Genomic DNA, 20,182 nt, shown 5'->3' on the forward strand with positions numbered 1-20,182 from the left:
CGCATAATTTCACGATTACATAATTTCACGACATTAGTATAATTACGCATTGCTCAATTCATTTGACAACATTTACAACTCAAATTCAAATTGCTTTCGCAAAATTGACGCAAGAAAAAATTTAATGACCAAGTTAAAAGTGACTTTTAAAGTACTCACTTTAATATCTGCGCTAAAAGCTAAAAAGTCGCTAAATTCTCATAAATGAAGGGGAAAATCGTGAGCGGTGTTAAAGGGGTAATGACGGTTTCCATAAATCCATGCACAGCTTGGAATGACACCCATAAAAGAGACGAACAGTTTTGCAATCGGCGCAAACAAAAGACATTGCCATTGGAGTGATTCCGTCCGTATCCAAATTGAGATGGCATATTGCATGAAAAATATGGATGAATTTGAGTACTGATGTGAGGGCTTGATATTTTAGTCGTTGCTAACTCTCAAATTTCATTGTAAACGATTCATTTTCACACTTGATAAATAGTAAACAAACCAAGCTGAGAAATTTGGTTTGTTTATTATTTATCAAGGGTGAAAATGAATTATTGCTGAGCGGGCCCGAAATTCGATGAGTCTATCCTCCTGAGGCAGCGGCCCAAAATAAGGGTCACTCCTACTTCGGTACCTACCTTAAGCAAGCAGTATCTCTATCGCCTCGTAAAATGTTTTTCCTACCAACTGTAACTGTAAATTATCTTCGGAAAATCGTAGCTTTTCTCTTCCTCCTGACGTCCTTTCGGTAGAAGCGTTAAATAATGGTTTGGCTAGCAGTGGCCCCAATGACCGCGTTGGGATTCCCCACCCCCTCCCCATCCTCTCCCTTCGTCGGCCTCTCATCGAAGCGCGGGTGTCTCCCACCCTCTCCTTCCCCTCCCGACACGTGCGCCTGATAAGCGAAGGCTTATAAACCCGACCCCGCGAGCCCGTCCTGGGTCCTCGTTTGACCTGAAACTGTAAATTCACGTAAGTCAAATCAAAGTTTTCACTACGGCGACATTATCGACGCTAACTCATGACGGCGACATATTCCAAGTCTTCCTGAAATGGAGAGGAAGCGAGAGTGAAGGGCCGATTGAGGGCTTCGGATTGGATTTACTCTGAAAATATGGTTCACGATAGTTATGCGCCCCCCGCAAAGGGTACACGGGGCCCCCAAGCCAGGGGTCGCTTCGCTGGCGTGCGACCTCATCCCGACCCTTCCTCGAGGTCCTCTAGAGAGAGATAGCCGTAGCAGCGATAGGTCCCTCCAGATGATATCACGAGTCGTAGAACATTTTTTACTTTACTAATTCGGAAACCTAGAGGTAAATAAATAGAGAAATCGTGCTCCCAACGATTTCTCGAAGAGTGGTCAGATTTCAGCTAACTGCCTCCAGAAAATTGGCACCAACGAAGGCTGGCGTGAGGAATACAGGAAAGAGGCGCCTTTTTCTCCCCCACTCCACTTTTACGCTTGTCCACGTGCATAGAGTAGCGAGGTGCCGCTTGGGTGTTTGGCAGTACATATAAGAGTTTTCCTCCAACTTCCACGATATAATCTATTCCTCCCCTTACGGAGGGATGGATAAAAGTAACCGATCTAATCATAGATCTAACATACGCAGTGAGTGTTCCCGTTTAAAACGTAAGTCGGTCGAATTATGGACATAATATAGAATTACCCAAAGAACGAAACCATATTACCGGATAGATTTGTCAAGGACGATGAAATCGTATCCCTTTCACTCCTTCCATTCGGTTCAACCGGGTTCAAAGCGAACGAATTTAAGCTGCCTGAAATAGTGTGCGGAGAAGTAATCCATTGGTGAGGTTTAGTTGACTCGTTCTACATGCCATTCGTCGGGTCCTTTTCACGATTTCCTCTCCGGCAGCGAGTCCAGATCCCCAATTCACCATGGCTACGATTATTATCACTTCCCGTCGCAAATCGTTGGACATCTTCTTATCTTCCATACTTCTCCCGCTAACACCGTCCAAGATACTCATGCCTTCAAAAATGTATGCCTGGTTTATATGCGTATTAATATATATTATTAAGTATTATTATGCATTACATGACTGTTTATATGCGAGCTATTATGTCACTTCATGCCTCTTTCTTTTTCCCAGAGTCAAGCTGTATTTACCGAGTAAGGCATCCAGCTTCAAAACATGTTTATTAATATTGCATGAATCCATTTGTTTTTTGGAAGAATAAAATATAACCATTGCTATAAAAGTAGGCACTTCAGTTCTTCCTCCGATCCATTATAATCTCCAGCCAATTCTATGTCTAATCCACTCCTCTTCTGCTCCCCCAACTAGTCGTGTCTATATGTGACGAAACGATCAGTCACACCTGGATTCGCCGATGGTCTAAACAAAATGCAATTACTGAGAATGCGGCATCAAAGGGCAGAAAGCGTTTTAATGGCGAGTTCAATGTCTTTTCGAAGAATCAAATAATTGCCACTCTTCAAACACATGCGGAAATTATGACTCTTCTCACTCTTCGGCACCACTTGTCTCAATGGGCTCATGTATAATAGGCACTGACCAATATTCTTCTGAATAGAGTTTGCCGTTCCAATTTCCAACTGTCACATCTCCGGATATTCTGCCCCACACTCCCTCGATATCCAATCAATTCCACTCGGCCTAGCATCCATATTCCAACTTTTACTTTTCCTGTATCCTCTGTTTTAGCCTTCCTTCCAGTGAACCTCAGCAAATAACTTAAAGACCCCGTCAGGCTCATAGAAAATTGATTTTATTCTTATCAGTTTCTAAGAAGAACCTTTTTTATTAAATTTATTTTTCTATTGTAATCTATATTCTCTACGCTTGTTTTACTAGTGAAAGTGGAACTATTGCTATTTTCAAACGCAACCACTTGAATAAACGATCCTTAGGGAATAAACGGCAGACAAAAATTGTAATAAGTGGCTGAGTAACCTTTATTTCCACACGGCATTCCTCTGAGAATTCTCTGCTGATGAGGATGCAGCATTGTTCAAAATTCATGTTGACCACCTCTCGAGGGCTAAGGAAAGGCCATTGTCGCGCGGCAGTGAAATTTCGCCGGGTGAAAAGGATGGACAAGTGAAGGCAGCCGACCGCAAGAGTCTTGAAGTGGAGGGCAGAGGAGAAAGGACGATCGATGTGCGATCGTGTTTTTGGATGCTCCGCTAGGAGGTGGGGGCGGGGGCGCCAAGCGATGAGGCGCCAACGTGGATTCGTGGCGCCGGGCGGAGAGGCTTGGCTAGAAACTCGGCTGAAAAACTTTTGCTAGTTGCCCTTTTCAAACTACTGCAAGGGAGCCAAAACAAGGATTCAGTCTATATTTAGGAGAAACCGCTTACGTTTAAATGAGCGAAGCACGCCGACGGATCAACATTATCGAGGATGAAACCGTAAGGAGGGTGGCTCGTAAGGGCATAAAAAGATCTCGCAAGCACTGAAAATTCACGATGAGTCTCCACTAAATATTTTATAACTTCAACGACCGAAATGAGGAGATAAGGATTATGGGTGATCTGGATGGAGAATTTTGACTACTAATTGGTCTTTTATACCCTCTTTCCATTCAATTTAAGCGCATTTACACAATTTTACGGGGGACTTGAAATAAGGCTGAAGGATATTCTTTATAAAAGAGGTACTCCACCAGCTACTTAAGTTCTAAGGTGCGAGTGTCACACGACATAGCAAACGAAGTCATAATTATCGCAGCATCAGGAGAAAAGGATAAGACCTGTGAGGAAATAAGGAGACATGCGACCAGAATATATATAAAAAATGCCAAGCTAATAATCATCGAAACTTTCTTAAGAATGTTAAACACCTAGGGAGGAGACCAAAATGAGGACATTTCACTCACAATCAATAAACAGGAATTATTAAGAGGGTCATGCGCCCCCCCTCTCTCTCTCTCTCTCTCTCCCTCTCTCTGCTTCATTTACGAGCGTTTCTCGTTCTAAACATTCGAAAATATCTTGAATGACTGGAATTTTTCCCACTTTCATCCATTTGTCAAGGGGTCCTTTTTATCTCTTTCCTCGCCTAGCCCAAATCAATTAGTTGGAATGAATAACTTGGTACTAAGCTGGTACGGATGGGAGGAAAAAACGGGGTGGAAAAAGGAACAAGTTTCAGTGACATTCCTATCTGTGCGGAGAAGTGTAAGGGTTCATAGAATAAAAATTCATTTATACATACATTATACAAATAAATTCATTAGAAATGGAAATAAAGTAAAATGCGCAGAGTATTGCGAAGTAAAGAGTGACTTTGAGCGGTTGCAAATTTACAACAATTCTCCATGAAAAAAATCATTCACCCTAGCTGCAATTAGATCCTGCAACATCTGATTGATGTTGCAGGATCTAATTGCAGCTAGGGTGAATTGCAGCTGACTGAAGTATGCTTCTCGTTACACCACCAAACCTAATGATGTCCACGGTGGAGAACAGGAGACAACTAGACAAATACTATAGAAACTCACTATGCGCCATGATTTTGTCACGTTTACGCCAAATTAGTTGATAATATTACACCTTTGGAATGTAAATTAAGATTACACTAATGAAAACCACAACACACATGCCGCACATTTTTATAATGCGCTGCCTCGAACTGTCTAGCGTTATTAATACCAGCCTGTTTTTTAGCTTTGGTCGCAATTGACACTGGTAGAATATCACTGTAAAATAAGAACGACTTGATAAATTATAGTTCACCAAAATATCTGTTAAAATGAAAAACAAGCCGTCATTTCACGACTATACGTGTTAATTAATGATGCCTAGGTGGTGGCGGTGTGATGGGAAATGATAGAGGGAGCAAGCGATAGTGGTGGAGATGAGGGGGCTCCTTACCTTGGACAAATATGAGTTGATCCAGTTGACGAAAGTCTTCTTCTGGACCCTTTCTTGCTCGTCTGAAAAGAAATAAAGAGAGGCAACCGTTAGAGACTCGGATACAAAAACCGGAATCTTGGAATTAGCGCACATGACATTTGAATGACTCAATCACATTGTATTGATTGATATTTGAAAAGAAAAACTCATTAGCCAGCATGAGGATTCGGAGAGCAAGGCCAAAAGCAGGTGGTGTATGTAATTTACAACGAAGTATCGCATCTGCTCGTTACCTAACGTATAAGAGAGAAAAAATTACCTCTTCAAAAATCACAGAAAATATCCAAGCAACGTTAGCCTAAAAAAGGAATATCAAAAGTGTAGAAACAAATTGCACGAAAATCTCCGGAACGCCGCCAGTAATTACTACATGTCAAAATTTCAAAAGGCAAATAGAAACACTAAATTACAATGGAATTTGCTTAAAGTATTAACTGGTGAAAAACAAAGAGATCGTTCTATGATGCAGTTAGAATTAAATAGAAATTGTTATTAATGATTTAAAAAATTTTGCCTCTGAAGTTAATAAATGCTTCAACAAAATTTTTGAATGTGCAAAAGTGAAATACAATGATGAGTAGAAGGCATGTACTCAAAACCCCTGTACTAATAAAATTGAGTTGAAATTTTTTCATAGAGCCAGTGGTGCCAATTGAAATAGTAAATTTAGTAAAATATCTTTCGTGAAATAAGTCCCCTGGAAATGATTGTAAAGATGTTAGAATGAAGAAATCAATCATTGATGATGTTGCTCCTGTGTTCCCTCACGTTTGTAATTTAAGTTTTATGGATGGCGTATTTCCGAGTCCTTTGAAGAAAGCTGTTGTTATACCAATGCATAAAAAAGGGGACAGACAACAAATCACGAATTACCGACCGATATCTCTTTTGTCAGTATTTGCAAAAATTTTGGAGAAACTTGTTAAAAGCCGCCTTCTGAAATTCCTAGACAAGACCAAATTTTTTAGCGAAAATCAGCTGGTATTCAGACATGGATTGGGAACTGAAGGTGCCCTAGGGAAGCATATGACCGAAGTATACAATTCAGTCAATTCAAGCTCGCGAACTATCGGGTTATATACACATAAACAAGGCATTTGATAGACTCTCGCACAAAGTACTGCTAATGAAACTTGAGTAAGCTGGAATACGTGGATTATCACTAAAGTGGTTCGAAAGTTATTTGTCGACGAGATCACAATGTGTAAAAGTAAATAATTGTTTTAGTGAATATGTTAATATTTAGACGGGAGTATCACAGGGCTCTGTTTAAGGACCTATTCTGTTTTTGATTTACGAAAACGATTTATGTGAAAATAAAGTCAATGGTGAACTCACAGCCTTTGCTGATGATATAGCACTGTGCTACTCAGCTTCTAATTGGAGTTGCGCTGAAACACTTGTTAAAGAGGATCTACGTTTCTTGCAAAAATGGTTTGTATTCAATGGGTTAGAGTTAAGTGAAAAGACGAAGTTTATATGCTATGACATATGTAACAAGTATTTTTAATTGTAAACTTATATTTCATTATTCAAATTGTTTCAATTGTGTCTGTAACTGTCCAGTTATTGATAGAGTGAATGAAATAAAATACTTGGGAGTAATTTTGGACAGTAATCTACGCTGGGATAAACATTTACTTACTGTAAACGAATGCCTTAAAAGTGCCTTGTCCAAATTTTACTACCTACGAAACAAATGTCCACTTCCAGTTTTTAAAAAACCATTTATCATGCCCTTGTTCATTCTAAAATTTCTTATGGTATAATTTGCTGGGGCAGTGCATACATGAGCACATTTAAGAGTGCACTCGTTTTGCAAAAAAAATAATTAGGGTAATATTGTCTGAAAATTATTTTGAGCACTCATTGCTGTTGTTTGTGGCCCTAAATTTGTTGCCACTAAGGCATTTGTATTTATTCATAGTGCTTAAATTGTTTTTTGCCAGAAATGGAAATATGCTGGGTGTATGTGATAAATATAAATATAATTTAAGGAGTGAGTCATTTCTAGTAGCAAACAGACCTAAGTTAACATTATATAAACGCTGTTTTCTTTACATGAGGCCAAAGTTATTTCATTTACTGCCCACTAGAATTTAAAAAAATAAATCCTCAAATGTAATGTTAAGACTTGCTGAAGACTGGATTTTCTCGCAAAAAATAATTGAAAATTTATTTTGATGTTGTTTATAGTCTCTAGTATCATTTGACACTCTAGTATCATTTACTGCATCATTATTTTTTTATTGGCATACATTTTGTTATTTGATGGTGGCTCAATTGTGGTCCTATTACCTTGGAGACCACCTAAAGCTCCTTCTCTTGTTATTTTTGTATTCAGATGTAAAAACAAAATGTAGGAGTAAATAAATTATTATTATTACTATTATTATTATCAATAAATTATAACTTTCTCTCAGAAATGCCACAAAAGAGTCTTTTGGTCCCGCCTCTCCGAGCCTCGTATAATTTGTTCTGACACGAAGTTCCTTTATTTGAAGTAGTACTCTCAGTCAGTACTCTCAGTACTTCATCATTTCTTTCCTCCTCCCACCACCCCCAATCGTTTTCTTTCGCACGTTCCAAAATGTCGGCAATCAATTCCGCAGCATTCACTCTTCCCGCTAAAAATGCCTCCCTCCAACTCGCGACCAACGACCACTTCCTCTTCCACTCACCCTCTCCCTTTTCAAATCACGAGCACTTACATCCCCTCAATCCTCTTTGCAAATTGATAATTATATTTTACATTTGTTATTTTTATGATTACCCGTTTCCTCTTAATTTTTACGCTTCTTAATTTCCTACAATTTATTTTGTTTGTTGGCCAATCCAATATATCCAAGGCCCTTAGGGCCTTTTTTGGTGCTTCCATCAAATAAATAAATGATCGTGGGCAATAACGGAATGGATGAATCGTGAGTGTTGAAGACAGCCACAGTTTATAAAGTTTAAGGGACATTTGCATTTTCCAACATGAATCCAGGAAAAAAAGTTTTAACGCTCAGATCAATTGGACAATATTTAAAACTGCCGAAACTCCAAATTTCCATTTTCATACATATTGCATATCTACAACGGGTTCACATTACCGATTTATGTCCTCTTAAATAGTTTTTTCACGACCACGAAAACTTCATTTTGCTATCGCCTGTGCTTTTCCATCATTAGTGTGACTGACACATGATAAAAGACAAATTTCTGCCAGATTATCAATCTACCTGGACCCTAGGGAGTTTGACAGCATGTTATACAAAATATAGATAATGGACATTTATGGACTTAAAACGATTAATTAATGGGCGTTTCCTCGGGCACTACCCCACTGGATCATATTAAATTCAACTCTTCTTAACGTACTAACAGTGTTAGTGGATTTATTAGAGTATCAAATATAAAGATTACCTTCGCTCTATAAGCCTTCAAAGTAGTTTGAATGCAAAAACAATGCCAGGTTAACACTTGACCGTGCGCGGGGAGGCGACCTATAGGAAATAAATAAAATGAAGGGCTCCTTAAAAAATAAATTGCTTCATTTTGGAGTAAAAGCAGGCAGAGTTACGCTACAAAGTCTATACCACTAGGATAAAAATGCTCGCACGCTGTCTATTCGAACCTCTACGCTCCGATATATCAACATCAAAACGTTCTCTACGACATATTCACCCATAACAGAATCATTCGAAATAAATCGCAATAAATCCCTCTGAAGTCTCCTCCTGAACCCTCACAAGTTAATCAGAATTTAAGACATCCTTTCCGCCCATAGACTCCTCACTGTAAATCAATTCATTTCCCAGCTATTTAATTGTTTGAAGTCCAGGAACTAACAACAAATTATTAACAGACATTTGGAATTATTTTCAATCCTTCAATTCCAACATAGACACCGATTCTTCAAACAACTCTTCCATTAATCTATCCAATGTCTTTCCTACTTCTGTACTGGAAAAAAAATTAATAAAATTATTTAAGAAACAAAAGGCTAAAATATAATAAAATCTGAAAAAATGAATCTTGCTGCTAATAATGTAAATTAACCACAATTCTCAATTTAGTATTTAAGTTTCTGCTATCACTAACAACACACAACGCACAAAATGCGCACCAAATTTGTTCTATTGTCAACTGGCAGGTTGTGGTTGACTTCGTTTACCTGTGGGCGCGCGCTGTACAATGTAAGTCTCTGATGAATGAATGATAGCACAGATTGGGAGGGTAGTGAGATTCGAAGGTGAGGCCGCCGTCACGTGACACCCGAGGTAGGACAGGTGATTACGAGGAGAGAAAGCTGTTCCCACCACACCTGAAGCGCACGACGTCATACCAATGTACTGCAACATCGGGAGAGAGCGCAATTGTAAGAGCGTTTAGAGTCATCTTTTCACGCAGCGCAGAGACCAAAAGCCGAACCCAACATCGAAGCACCAATTATTTAGTAAAGTTAACATCTCGAAGTTCATTCAAATTTTAATTTGTTTCTTACTGTCGGCCTATTGTATTGAAATCATTCTTCGCGAGTCGTAAATTTATTATATATACAATTTACAACCGAAATAAAAGAGCGAAAACAAACGCGATCGCCGAAGTCAGCCAATCAGACCCATCAAATCAATCACGTGATGAAGATTTTTGCCATTTAAACCTTGGCCCCGTGCGCAGATGAAGACGTGCGCCCTCGACTCTGCGTGAAATGCGTGACCCGTATAAACACTGGAATACATCGAGCTGGAGCACGGTTGGTGCGCTTCAATACGCTCCCAAGCGAATAACATTAAAACACGGCTATGGCTGCGTCGTCCACTTAGTGCCAGCAAATTTGATCGTGCATGGTTACACTCCTGGTTGCCCATCCATAATTACGATATGGCAGTTAACTTCGTGACCTCAAAAATTAATGCCCTCACTCCTGACTTTCTTCCTCTCCATTCGTGCTGAACACAAATTTACGAGTGACGTGAAGCGCGTGAGGGTTTGAAGAAGTTTGGAGGTGGAAGATTGGCGAGAAGTCAGCCATTCACTAATTGCAGTGCTCTCAAAAAACGATAACACAATACTTACAGCCGACTTAAACTGTTATTATTATTCCAATTCCCTCTTTTTACTTCATTCGTTAATGAATCATGACATATAACCGAAAAAGTGAAAGTTGGGTTTGAGCAAACTAAAACTAACGAAATTATAAATGGACACCATTCATATTAAAAAATAACTATTTTACCCACATAGTAAACAGGAGCAAATGATCAATTTTTGTGGAAAATCAAGAAGGTTGGGGCATGGCTCCGGATATTAACGCGAATTAACCTGGCAATAAAAAGGTCGGCGTTCTCGCGTCACGAATTAAAGGTGCGGTACGAGGTCAAACTCACTCTTTTTCCATGCTGGAGCTGTTGCGGTTGAAACCTTGACGATCCAATGGATCGCAATGCAGAATTGCTTTCATGCGATCCATTCAATGAACGACTCTTTCGCCTCATAGGAGAGAGAACCGCCGCTCACTTATATTCCCACACACGGTGAGAAACACAACCGCGACTTCTCAACCACCGCCTGTGACTCACCAGCGAGGATCGAGTTGCCGACTCGGGAGATGTTGCCGACTTGAGCGAAGTAAGTATCGTTCGCGCAACTGAGTGAGGTCGCACTGCGGCAAAGAAAAGTGAAACGCAAGAAGCGAGACGATTGGAGGCCAAGCCTATTAGGTCGCACCTTCTAGGACATCATTCCGGATAAATGGGAGAGTGCTTCCGATTCGCTTGCAGAAAAGATTGATTTAGTTCTAAAATCGGTCCAGAAGTCGTCGCATGTGGGGAGGGAGACCTTGGAAAGCGATAAATCGAGTTAGTTCTCTCCCCATACACAGTCCCTTCGTGGCCTTCTTCATTTACCTCTTGGCCTCACGCTTGGGGAATCTTCCCTTTAGTGAATATTCCTCCTTATATTTCTCACGTGATTGCTATGTTCAGGCCAGATCCTTCTTTCACGCATTAAGCCTCGTATTTCCCTTCATCCCCTATTCTTCGGCATTCGTTTCTCACCCTGTCCAACCAAATTTATCCAAGTGTTTGAAATTTCAGTTTGCTCTCATTCCGTTCTCAAATACACTTTCACTGTTGCTGCGCTGTTAAGGTTTAATAGCCAAAATAATTCTATCGCTGTGATAATCCATGGATTTGAGAAATTATCAAAGTATGAGTATTCACAAAATTTCCTCTAACCACGAAGGGTGTCCGCTCATCTAAAAATTGCCGCAACCATCATCTCTGAGGTTTACGGCTTTCCAAATTTCTATGACACTTTCAATAGAGTATTTAAAAATTTCTTTAGTAAAAAGACGGACAGGTAACAAAATTGGCTAGAAGGATAAAATCATTTTCTCTTGGAAATTAAAGATTAATATGGCTTTTACGGATCTCCGTGGTATACTCGTCAATGACATCATATTTGAAAATTATAATGTAAATTTACATGCATTAACTTTACAAAATAAGACAGTTTAATGCACAAATCTCATCACCATGCGAAAGAAAGTGAAATGCCTACTTTGGATTTATAAATGCTTCGGCCAGGATTAAATGAGTCGGAGGACCAAATCAATATTTTCAGAACCTTTCATCTGTTTCGAGATATTAATAATTCCGATAACAATTAATATTTTATTTATTATTTATATACGCAATATGTTTTTATGTGATGTCATATTTATTATTGTAGTGCATTGCGCCTTAAAATACTGACCAATATACCGACTCAGCTTTTTTATATCATAAATCTTTATAAGTAAATTATGCAATATCAACCAACACAATGTATTATAACGTCATCAACCATATGATGCGCAGTCTATGGATAAATCTATTCTCATTTTCAGCGTTAATTTTAGACTCCGAGTGAGCTCCATAGAGTACAACAGGATGAGTCTGTTTCTCGGCAATATTTGAATCACCGCAAAATTTGTTTTTTTTTCCCACGGATAATTGTGACTGGGCAGCAATCAGAGGAAGATGTTGGTGGTTGGGGGGGAGGTGGGGACTTGAAGGCACTTCCCCCCTGCAAGGAAACGCTCGTTCGATTGTAAATAAAAACGAGCCGCGAGGCGACGTCCCGTAAAATGTGAGGCGTATGAGAGGAAAAGAGTGGCGACGCCATCATGTGATCTGCCGCCGCCAAGGTTAAGGCCGACCGCGAAAAAGAAAACGACGACGGATAGAAAAATGAAAAATAAATTCTCCAAACTCTATTGCAATCGACGGTAAAACATAATAAGTGAAAGGTCCCTTCCGAGATTGTCATAGCTTTGACAATAGTTTTCCAGTTCGGATGAGACGAGGTAAATTCCTCTCTTGCCCAACCGAAGGTCGTGGGTTCGAATCCCTTTCGCGGATCGACTCCATGGTCAGGTAAGTTTTTCCTCTCCTTGGAATACTTGCTGGAAAACCCTTGACGAATTTCGAGAATGACGTCATGACGCTTTTTTTGTATGATTAAGATTAATTAAAGTAATGAATCAAATTATTCCAGGGAAGTGTATCAAATTTAAATTACCAAAATTAATATTTGCTTCGTGGGCTGATATTTAGAAGCAAGTTGAACCTACAAATCCCGTTATATCCCTGAAATTGATAATCGACTTTTGAACTTCAAATATTTCATGCACACACGCACACACACTAATTAATTCATTTCCTTCAGTGGCTGCTTAGAGACAATAATGTATGGCTATTTTATGACATATTTTTCCACAAATTGTGTAACCTACGACTTGCACTGACCTTGGGATTACAAAATCCTACTGGTAGACCTTCTAGCGGTAAAAACACAGAAAAAACACTAAATAAAACGATAATTTTCATTACTGTATTTTTTAAATGATTTCAGATAATTTAATTCATTTAAACTATTTTTAATGAATTTTTAAATTAATGCAGTGTGTAGTTACGTATGCGACGGCATATTTATTTTAAATTCAGTCAGACTTTGTCACGATGCGTTGCATGAGTAAATCGGAAGGGAACTTGTGAGTGCCCGTCATAGGATGCAAGTGCAATCAATCTCCCTCCATGTGATCACGGAGTACCGCCGATAGAAGCATGGCGTGCGGAGCCAGTTAGGTACGACGCGACGCGTCATGACAGAGGAAGGCAATTATGCAACTGGCAGTGCTCGGAAACGATCGCGGGTTGCCGCTATATCCAGGGGCGACGGCACCACTCGGTCAGGTAGACATACGACCTCTCCTACCACCTGGCAAAGGGGAGTTACCCTCCTCACTCGTGCAATTCTCTGTTATCGGTGACGCCCTCTCCTTCACGTGAGGTCGTCTCCAAGGTAACTCCGGGACGCCAGGGTATTATGGGTCGTAAATAGAGCGAAAAGCGATAAGGGTCGTGCAAAGGCGGAAATAGTCCCTATAATGAAATTGTGCCAGTAAAACCTCTGGTGCAGACAAGCACGATTCACGGAGCACATGGCACATCAGTCATACAATTATACATCTGTGTAAAGGAATTACTATTTAAAATAATCCGGACATATTTGTTCCGTAAACAGAAGTATGTTTTAGTTGTCGTAACTGCCACGAATAAACACGTATTTCTCTGGTCCTTCGGGTTATAGTTGTATGAACATCGTTCCTTTTTTATCCCGCGACAATATTACTACCGCGAATTACTGCAGCAATTATCAGATCTTTTCCATTCATGCATGGACAGTAGGCTGTTGGGAATAATTGCCTCAACGTTCAGCTGAAAACGAAAATTACATATTCTCCTCAAAACCAAACAGAACTGACTCCAATCTAATTAACAAGCATTTCAATTTCTTGAAATGATGACGAATAAAATTACAATTGAGCGGAGGTAGCAAGATTTTAACAAACCATTTCAATATTATCCCATGGGAAGAAAACATTCACTTGGTACGTTCTGCGCAGGAATTTTCTATCCCACCATGGTTTTGACACACTGATGTCATCAATAAGGTAATTGATAACGAAGTAGGAGTATCGAAACCATGGTGCGCAACAAGGTGTCACTCTGGAATATAAAAAGTGGATTTCCTAATCTTATTTCGCGGTTAAGCAAACGAAGGGCGAACATGTCAAAAAATAATGATTCCCGTCATCAAATTTCCATAGGATTTCTTTCTTTCATGTTTTGTACCACGGTTTAATTGATAATGTGTTTCAATGACCCTCAGAATCTGCCATTGACTTTTAGCTGGCGTATCAATGCAGTCAAAGCGAGAAATCTCAACAGACTATTTCGTTTAATCGTTTGCATTGAACGGGGAAAGAGTAACAGCGCAGCTCAATTACCACATTTTATCGATACAATATCGTTCTATAGATTTATGTCTGTCCTCTGATATACACGCGGCAGAAAATTGAAAGCCCCCAGAACTTTTGAGGACTTCAAATATTTTTTCCAAAAACACGGCTGCGCATTTTTTCAGGGCGAAATTCTGGAATCGAGAATCAAAAACGACGTGAGTAACCGATTTAAAAAATATTATTCGGTATTCGATATAAATGATATTCTAAGGGTATGACAAATATTTTATCAGATAAAAACAATGAGATATTCGTATTTATAAATATTTATTTCTTAAGCTAGATATTCAATCAATTAGCCACATGTATAGGAAGTCGTAAGAAACAAAAATATGAGAAACGTAGCGCGCCCATCATTAACATCGACAATCGACAAAGCTTTTCAATGCGTACAATTGCATTGCTGTCATTATCCATTCCTGCTAATTGAAACGATGCTTCCGTATTGCTTATCTTGTCGTGTTCGAGAACATTTATATAAACTAGAGTGAAGCCATTACCTTCATTATCTTCTCAAACGCATGCATGCAAAACGTATTGTCTATCTCATAGTTAACTTTCCTAGGGCCACGCAATGGCCCAGACCACTGACCCAGTGGGCCACACAGCAAAGCTACCAATGATCCCAAATTTTAGCAACAACTTCAAGATAGCGTTCAATTAAGAAAAATTGAAGGGTTTGCGTAATATTCAAACCTCCGTAATGTGGATTAACGCAACAGAATAAGAAAGAGCGAAATGAATGTGAGCACTTATGGGACACGTGATCCTTTCATCGCCAACCTTTATATTATAAATAAATATCTAACAAACAAACTCAACAGTAACAGACAAACTAAGTTTCTGAGAACTTACTCGGCGAAAACATAATTAAATCTCTTCATACAGGCCATACTTTCACACTAGAGCATAAATTTCTATTCGAAAAACGTGTTAATATTCCAAAATCTATCAATTAACCATCTTCAAGGGCGTTTTTCTCCAAAATGAGTGAAAGTAAAAAGGTCAATTTTTCAAAAGAGGGAGGTTCCCACTGAAAAGGCGTCCGTATAGTGGCGCCCCCTTGGATTCGTTTTCGACCACACCCACCCTTCATCGTCATCCCTTTGAACGCGCTGCGGTCATTTGTCACTTGCCCCTTCGCTGAAAACCTCTTCGCTTCCTCTGTTTCACGATGCTCACCTTGGGCGACTTGACTCCGAACTAAGTTTCCTTCAGGAATAGCCTATCGCCATGTGTTGTTTTATTCGTTTCGTGGGAGATTTTTCCGTGTTTTAAGTAGCAATCGTCAATGAAAATGTACTTTAACAAAATCTTGACTTTTTGAAAATATAATAACTAAATCCCACCGCCCACTCTAAAATAAGGACAACCTTAGGAGATAAGAGACACCCTCGGGCTCAAAGGAAATCAGGACATGGAAATGCAAATGCAGAAATTGCCCTACTTGGGAATGATTCTTTACTCCAGTACGTACGCAAACACACTAATTGAACTGGCATTGTTATATCATATAAACGTCCATCAAATAATGCAATTCCAATGAAAACAGTTTCACATATAAAATTTCAACCTCTCTCATCTTTGAAAAAGACCCCAAACACGGTGTTTTTCGCCATAAGCAAATTCGGTCACAATTATAAGCGACGAAAAACACTATTTACTTTTTATTCCAATCATGCACTTTCACAAAGGTAACGATTAGTTTTGTTCCATCCACAGTCATTCTTCAACTTCGATTTCAATATGTACGCATAGCTCTCTCGAATCGAGATAACAATCGAATAATCTCTGCGAAACTTGAAAAAAAAAACAGTCCTGAGATTCATATACGGATTCTCTCCGTAGATAGCTGTGAAACAATACGGAATTAACATTACCGAACTACCCGAAATGGTCAACCGGTTGATAAAGAATACAACCACATTTGACAGCCAAATTGATCAGCGGATCTTTAGCGATTTACTTCTGCTGTAGATCGTATGATAGTGAGGAGTACGTCAAATATAAATTCCAAACAGTTATAAAATTCCACAGAGGAAAAATCGTTTTACTTGACTGGGATTCGAAACCAGATCTTCCGAAATCGCAGAGGAAACTCCGCAAAGGTAGAAGACGCCGTGGTTCTTCAAGCAACAGAACACTTGCCATCTTCATGCACTTTGTGCACTTGCGGGTGACTCGGCAGCTAATCCGCGTTTATTCTTTGATTAATATCTGCCTTATATATATTAATCAAAGTTCCTATATACTCTATATACTATAACTAATCTATTCCTTAGTTTAATACGACTTTATCGTAAGTTTATCCCGGAACTATATAATGGATTGGGAAAAAACACTTTCGTAATAAAATGGCGTCGAGACGAAATGGATGAGGCCATTAGGCAATCCAACCATCCGCGCCCATCCATTAGTTGGGTCGATATTCCTCTTTCCCAGCCAATCGTTTCCTCCGGCGCCGCAGCGGGTCTTCCGCCCAAACGGATTGTAATGGAAACCGTTCTTCCACTGTTCCCACCGCGCGAGGATTGATTTTGTTTTTCATTTCATCGGCCATGCAAACACGGCTGCCGTCAGTCGCATGATTTCCAATGTTTACATACGATTTGATCCGCAGGCCCTTCTGCCATATCGTTTACCCTCGCGTAACCATGGAGACTCTTCGGCGTCATCATGCGTTCGGATTTATCCAGATAGGAAAGAGCGTCCGGGTGGATTTCTATCAATCCAATTTGAAATTTTTTCTTCCCTCAAGGGAGTTCGCATTTTCTTCCCTCCTTAAACCTCAAAAGGGAATTCGCTCAAATGACGTTCATATATGGAATCATTACGGAAAATCTCAAATTTCCTTCTAAATTCTTCGGCATTCAAAATTCGAACGAATATGATCCCTAACATTTCGCCTCCGTGGACTAGGGGCGACCAGCCTTCTTCTCCTCTCCCCCTAATGAGGAAAATCATGAACGCTAGAGCATATAGAAGAATCGATTAAGATTCAATATTAGTTATTAAATTGTCTTTCATTATTTATTTTCGTAACTGAGTACGCATTTTTGCTTGTTAGCCTCTCGTATCTATCCTTGCATTGAAATTTTGTATGGAATATGTAACGTCGTTTTAAGGAGGAATAGTATAGGAAAAGCATTTAAAGTATAAGAAGGTATTAATTGAAGCACCATACCAAATAATCAAGAGGTCATGGGCCCAGAATGCGAAAACTAAAGTTGCCGAGTTGAGATCATCTGAAGTGACCAAAAGTAACGATCTAACGGCCGAACCGCACCGACGCTGGGACTGAACGAGGATATGGCGGAAGAATTACTAGACGCTGGAATCAGCAGAATGCCTCAACTTGATGGAAGTAATTAAATTATTCGTGGTCTAAGTTAACGCAATCAGAATTAGTCGAGAAAAATTGCTGGACCCCAGATTTGATACAGAAGAAGAAGATGAGCTAAATGGAAATCAAAAGAGACTAAATAGAAAATTACTGACAAGGGGAGACCACGAAACTTGCTCCTCCTTTTTCAATGCCGTATTTTTTATGGCCTTCGGAATGGTGAACACATCCCTGAAATAGTAGTAGTTCCGTTGAATGGGCCTTAGTTTGGCTGTAATTAATTAATTTTCTTGCGGCACTTTTCACAATATTCTTATAGTTTCATAATGTCGCCCCACTCAGCAGGCGGGTCAGGTGGGGTAGTGGTTAGCGCTTACAGCTACCACCCAGGGGACCAGGGTTCGGGGCTCCATGATGATAGTATTTTTTGTTGTCATCATTGTGATCATACGGTGTCAACTTTTTCATTAATTTTAATTGCGACAAGCATGGAGATACGACGACTACACTAGCAAGGGTTGGTGTGCGCCAAAATGTTTATTTTTTCATTGCTTATACAGATCAACTTCTACATTAAAAATGAAAACCACTCTGGCGAGAGCACATTCCATTAAAGGCTGGCGGCGATCAACAACATACGTACAGACATAAATAATAAGAACACGATTATAAAATGCCGTATTTCTCGAATACTTGTAATTCACTTTACTCCAAAGGGAGTTTACTTACACAGTACCTATGTGCTAAAAGAACCATTCCGAAATATAATTTCCATCAATAAATAGGATGAAATAAAAGTTGATTACCCTGGACCGGGAATGCTGGCGTATAAAATACGTCAATCTTCGAAAACCAAGGATTGCAACATCTTACGTACATTCTGGGCTAGAATGGTCTCGTGTATTCCTACAATGTTCTTTGACTGTCTATATTGCGAGTTTTCAAAGTTCGAGGTATTGTAGCTAATTTTTTTTTAGAATAGCAAGAGGAACCCGTCACACCTGGCCTATAAATTACGCCGCGCGACCGGCCGTGTACCACCTGTATACCTTTATATCTGTATCACCTATAACTGTATAAGATTTTACTAATTTCTACAAATAAAGATTAATTTTAATAAAAATCGAGTTTTATCATACATGCACATAACATGGGCAAAGTACGCCATTCTCCCGGTTGTGTAGAAATAACAGTCGCGCCCGCTAGAGGGTAAAAAGCAACAATTACACCAAATGTGTCTTGTGCTCGCCGCTTCCCAAAAGCTTCCGTAGCCCTTCCAATATAATAAGAAGATGCCCGCCAACAAATGTCATTTCTTCGAAAAAAAGCCACTGTTTCAGCCCCCCGCTAATCTTTCGGTATGTTTTTGAGGAGAGTAGAAAGTGGAGCCTTCACTTCTCCGCGTTGGAAATGACACTGCTTAAATACCTAAACGCCATTATGATGATTAAAAAATAGTCTCATGCCTATGCTTGTCGCAATTAAAATTAATGAAAAAGTACGCCGTATGATCACAATGAAGACAACAAAAATACTGTCATCACGGAGTCTCGAACCCTAGTCCCCTGGGTGGTAGCCGTAAACGCTAACCACTACCCCACCTGACCCGCCTGTTGAGAAGTGCGACATTATGGCACTATATGCAGATTGTGAAAAGTGCCGCATGAAAATTAATTAATTACAGCCAAACTAAGGCCCATTCAACGGAACCACTACTATTTCAGGGATGTTTTCACCATTCCGAAGGCCATAAAAAATACGGCATTGAAAAAGGAGGAGCAAGTTTCGTGGTCTCCCCTTGTGAGTTTTATCTAGAAGCTTATATGTAAGGAGTTTATTGAAGATATTATCGGAGAATGTAAGTTGGCTCAAGAAGCTTGGGATCTATTGCAGGGAATACACACTTCATTCACACTGGCTCAGGGGCGTACATTAGACCGTAACGAAGCAAATGTTTAAGGTGACGGAGACAGCAGAGCAAAGCACGCACGCACATACTTTGGTCTGGTTTCTTCGTCATGCCCAAAGCATGCATATAATGCGGAAATGCAAAGACTCAACAGGATAATAAAAAGCGCTGGTTATGGCCTAAAATTGAATGATAGGCAGCTTGCTGGACTATTTCTGGCTCGTCTTCCGCAAAGTAACTATAAAGTGACAATGGCAATTCTGGGAGGAGGCCGCGAGCTTACAACACAGAAGGTAAAGGCAGCTGTCTTGCAAGAAAATAATAAAGAAGAATAACCGGTAGTCGACCCTTAGAGCACACGAAAAATTGCAGACGCATAAAATTGGTCTATTTCGGGTAACATAACCGATGGAAATTCGATGTAGACCATGAATATAAGCGATGTATTCTATGGTTGCGTAATTGCATACGTTGCAGGATACGGTTCGCATGGAAACTTGTTTGGTTGTTAAGGCCGTTTTACACGGTACACGGAATTGCGCAGGCTAGAGCTGCATTAATTTCTAAAATGGCGTGGAATTGCGCGAATGCATGAACGAAATTAGAACAGGGGCTATTTTGCCGTCTTGCATCCACGCATTCTCGCATGTGTTCGAGCAATTCACCGCTTTACACGACGCAATTTTGATTGCGCC

At 39.8% G+C, this 20,182-nt stretch overlaps 1 protein-coding gene across 1 annotated transcript in view; it reads right to left on the reverse strand.

Moving 5' to 3' along the window:
* The window catches only part of LOC124158023 (nesprin-1), a 199,545-nt gene that overhangs the window by 164,282 nt on the left and 15,081 nt on the right, over positions 1 to 20,182 (reverse strand). Inside the window, exon 2 of the mRNA XM_046533169.1 lies at positions 4,857 to 4,918. Coding sequence (XP_046389125.1) covers positions 4,857 to 4,918 — 62 coding nt within the window. The remainder of the gene's footprint in view (positions 1 to 4,856; positions 4,919 to 20,182) is intronic.

Source organism: Ischnura elegans, chromosome 4 (genome assembly GCF_921293095.1).
Source record: "Ischnura elegans chromosome 4, ioIscEleg1.1, whole genome shotgun sequence".
NCBI classification, from domain to species: Eukaryota; Metazoa; Arthropoda; class Insecta; order Odonata; family Coenagrionidae; genus Ischnura; species Ischnura elegans.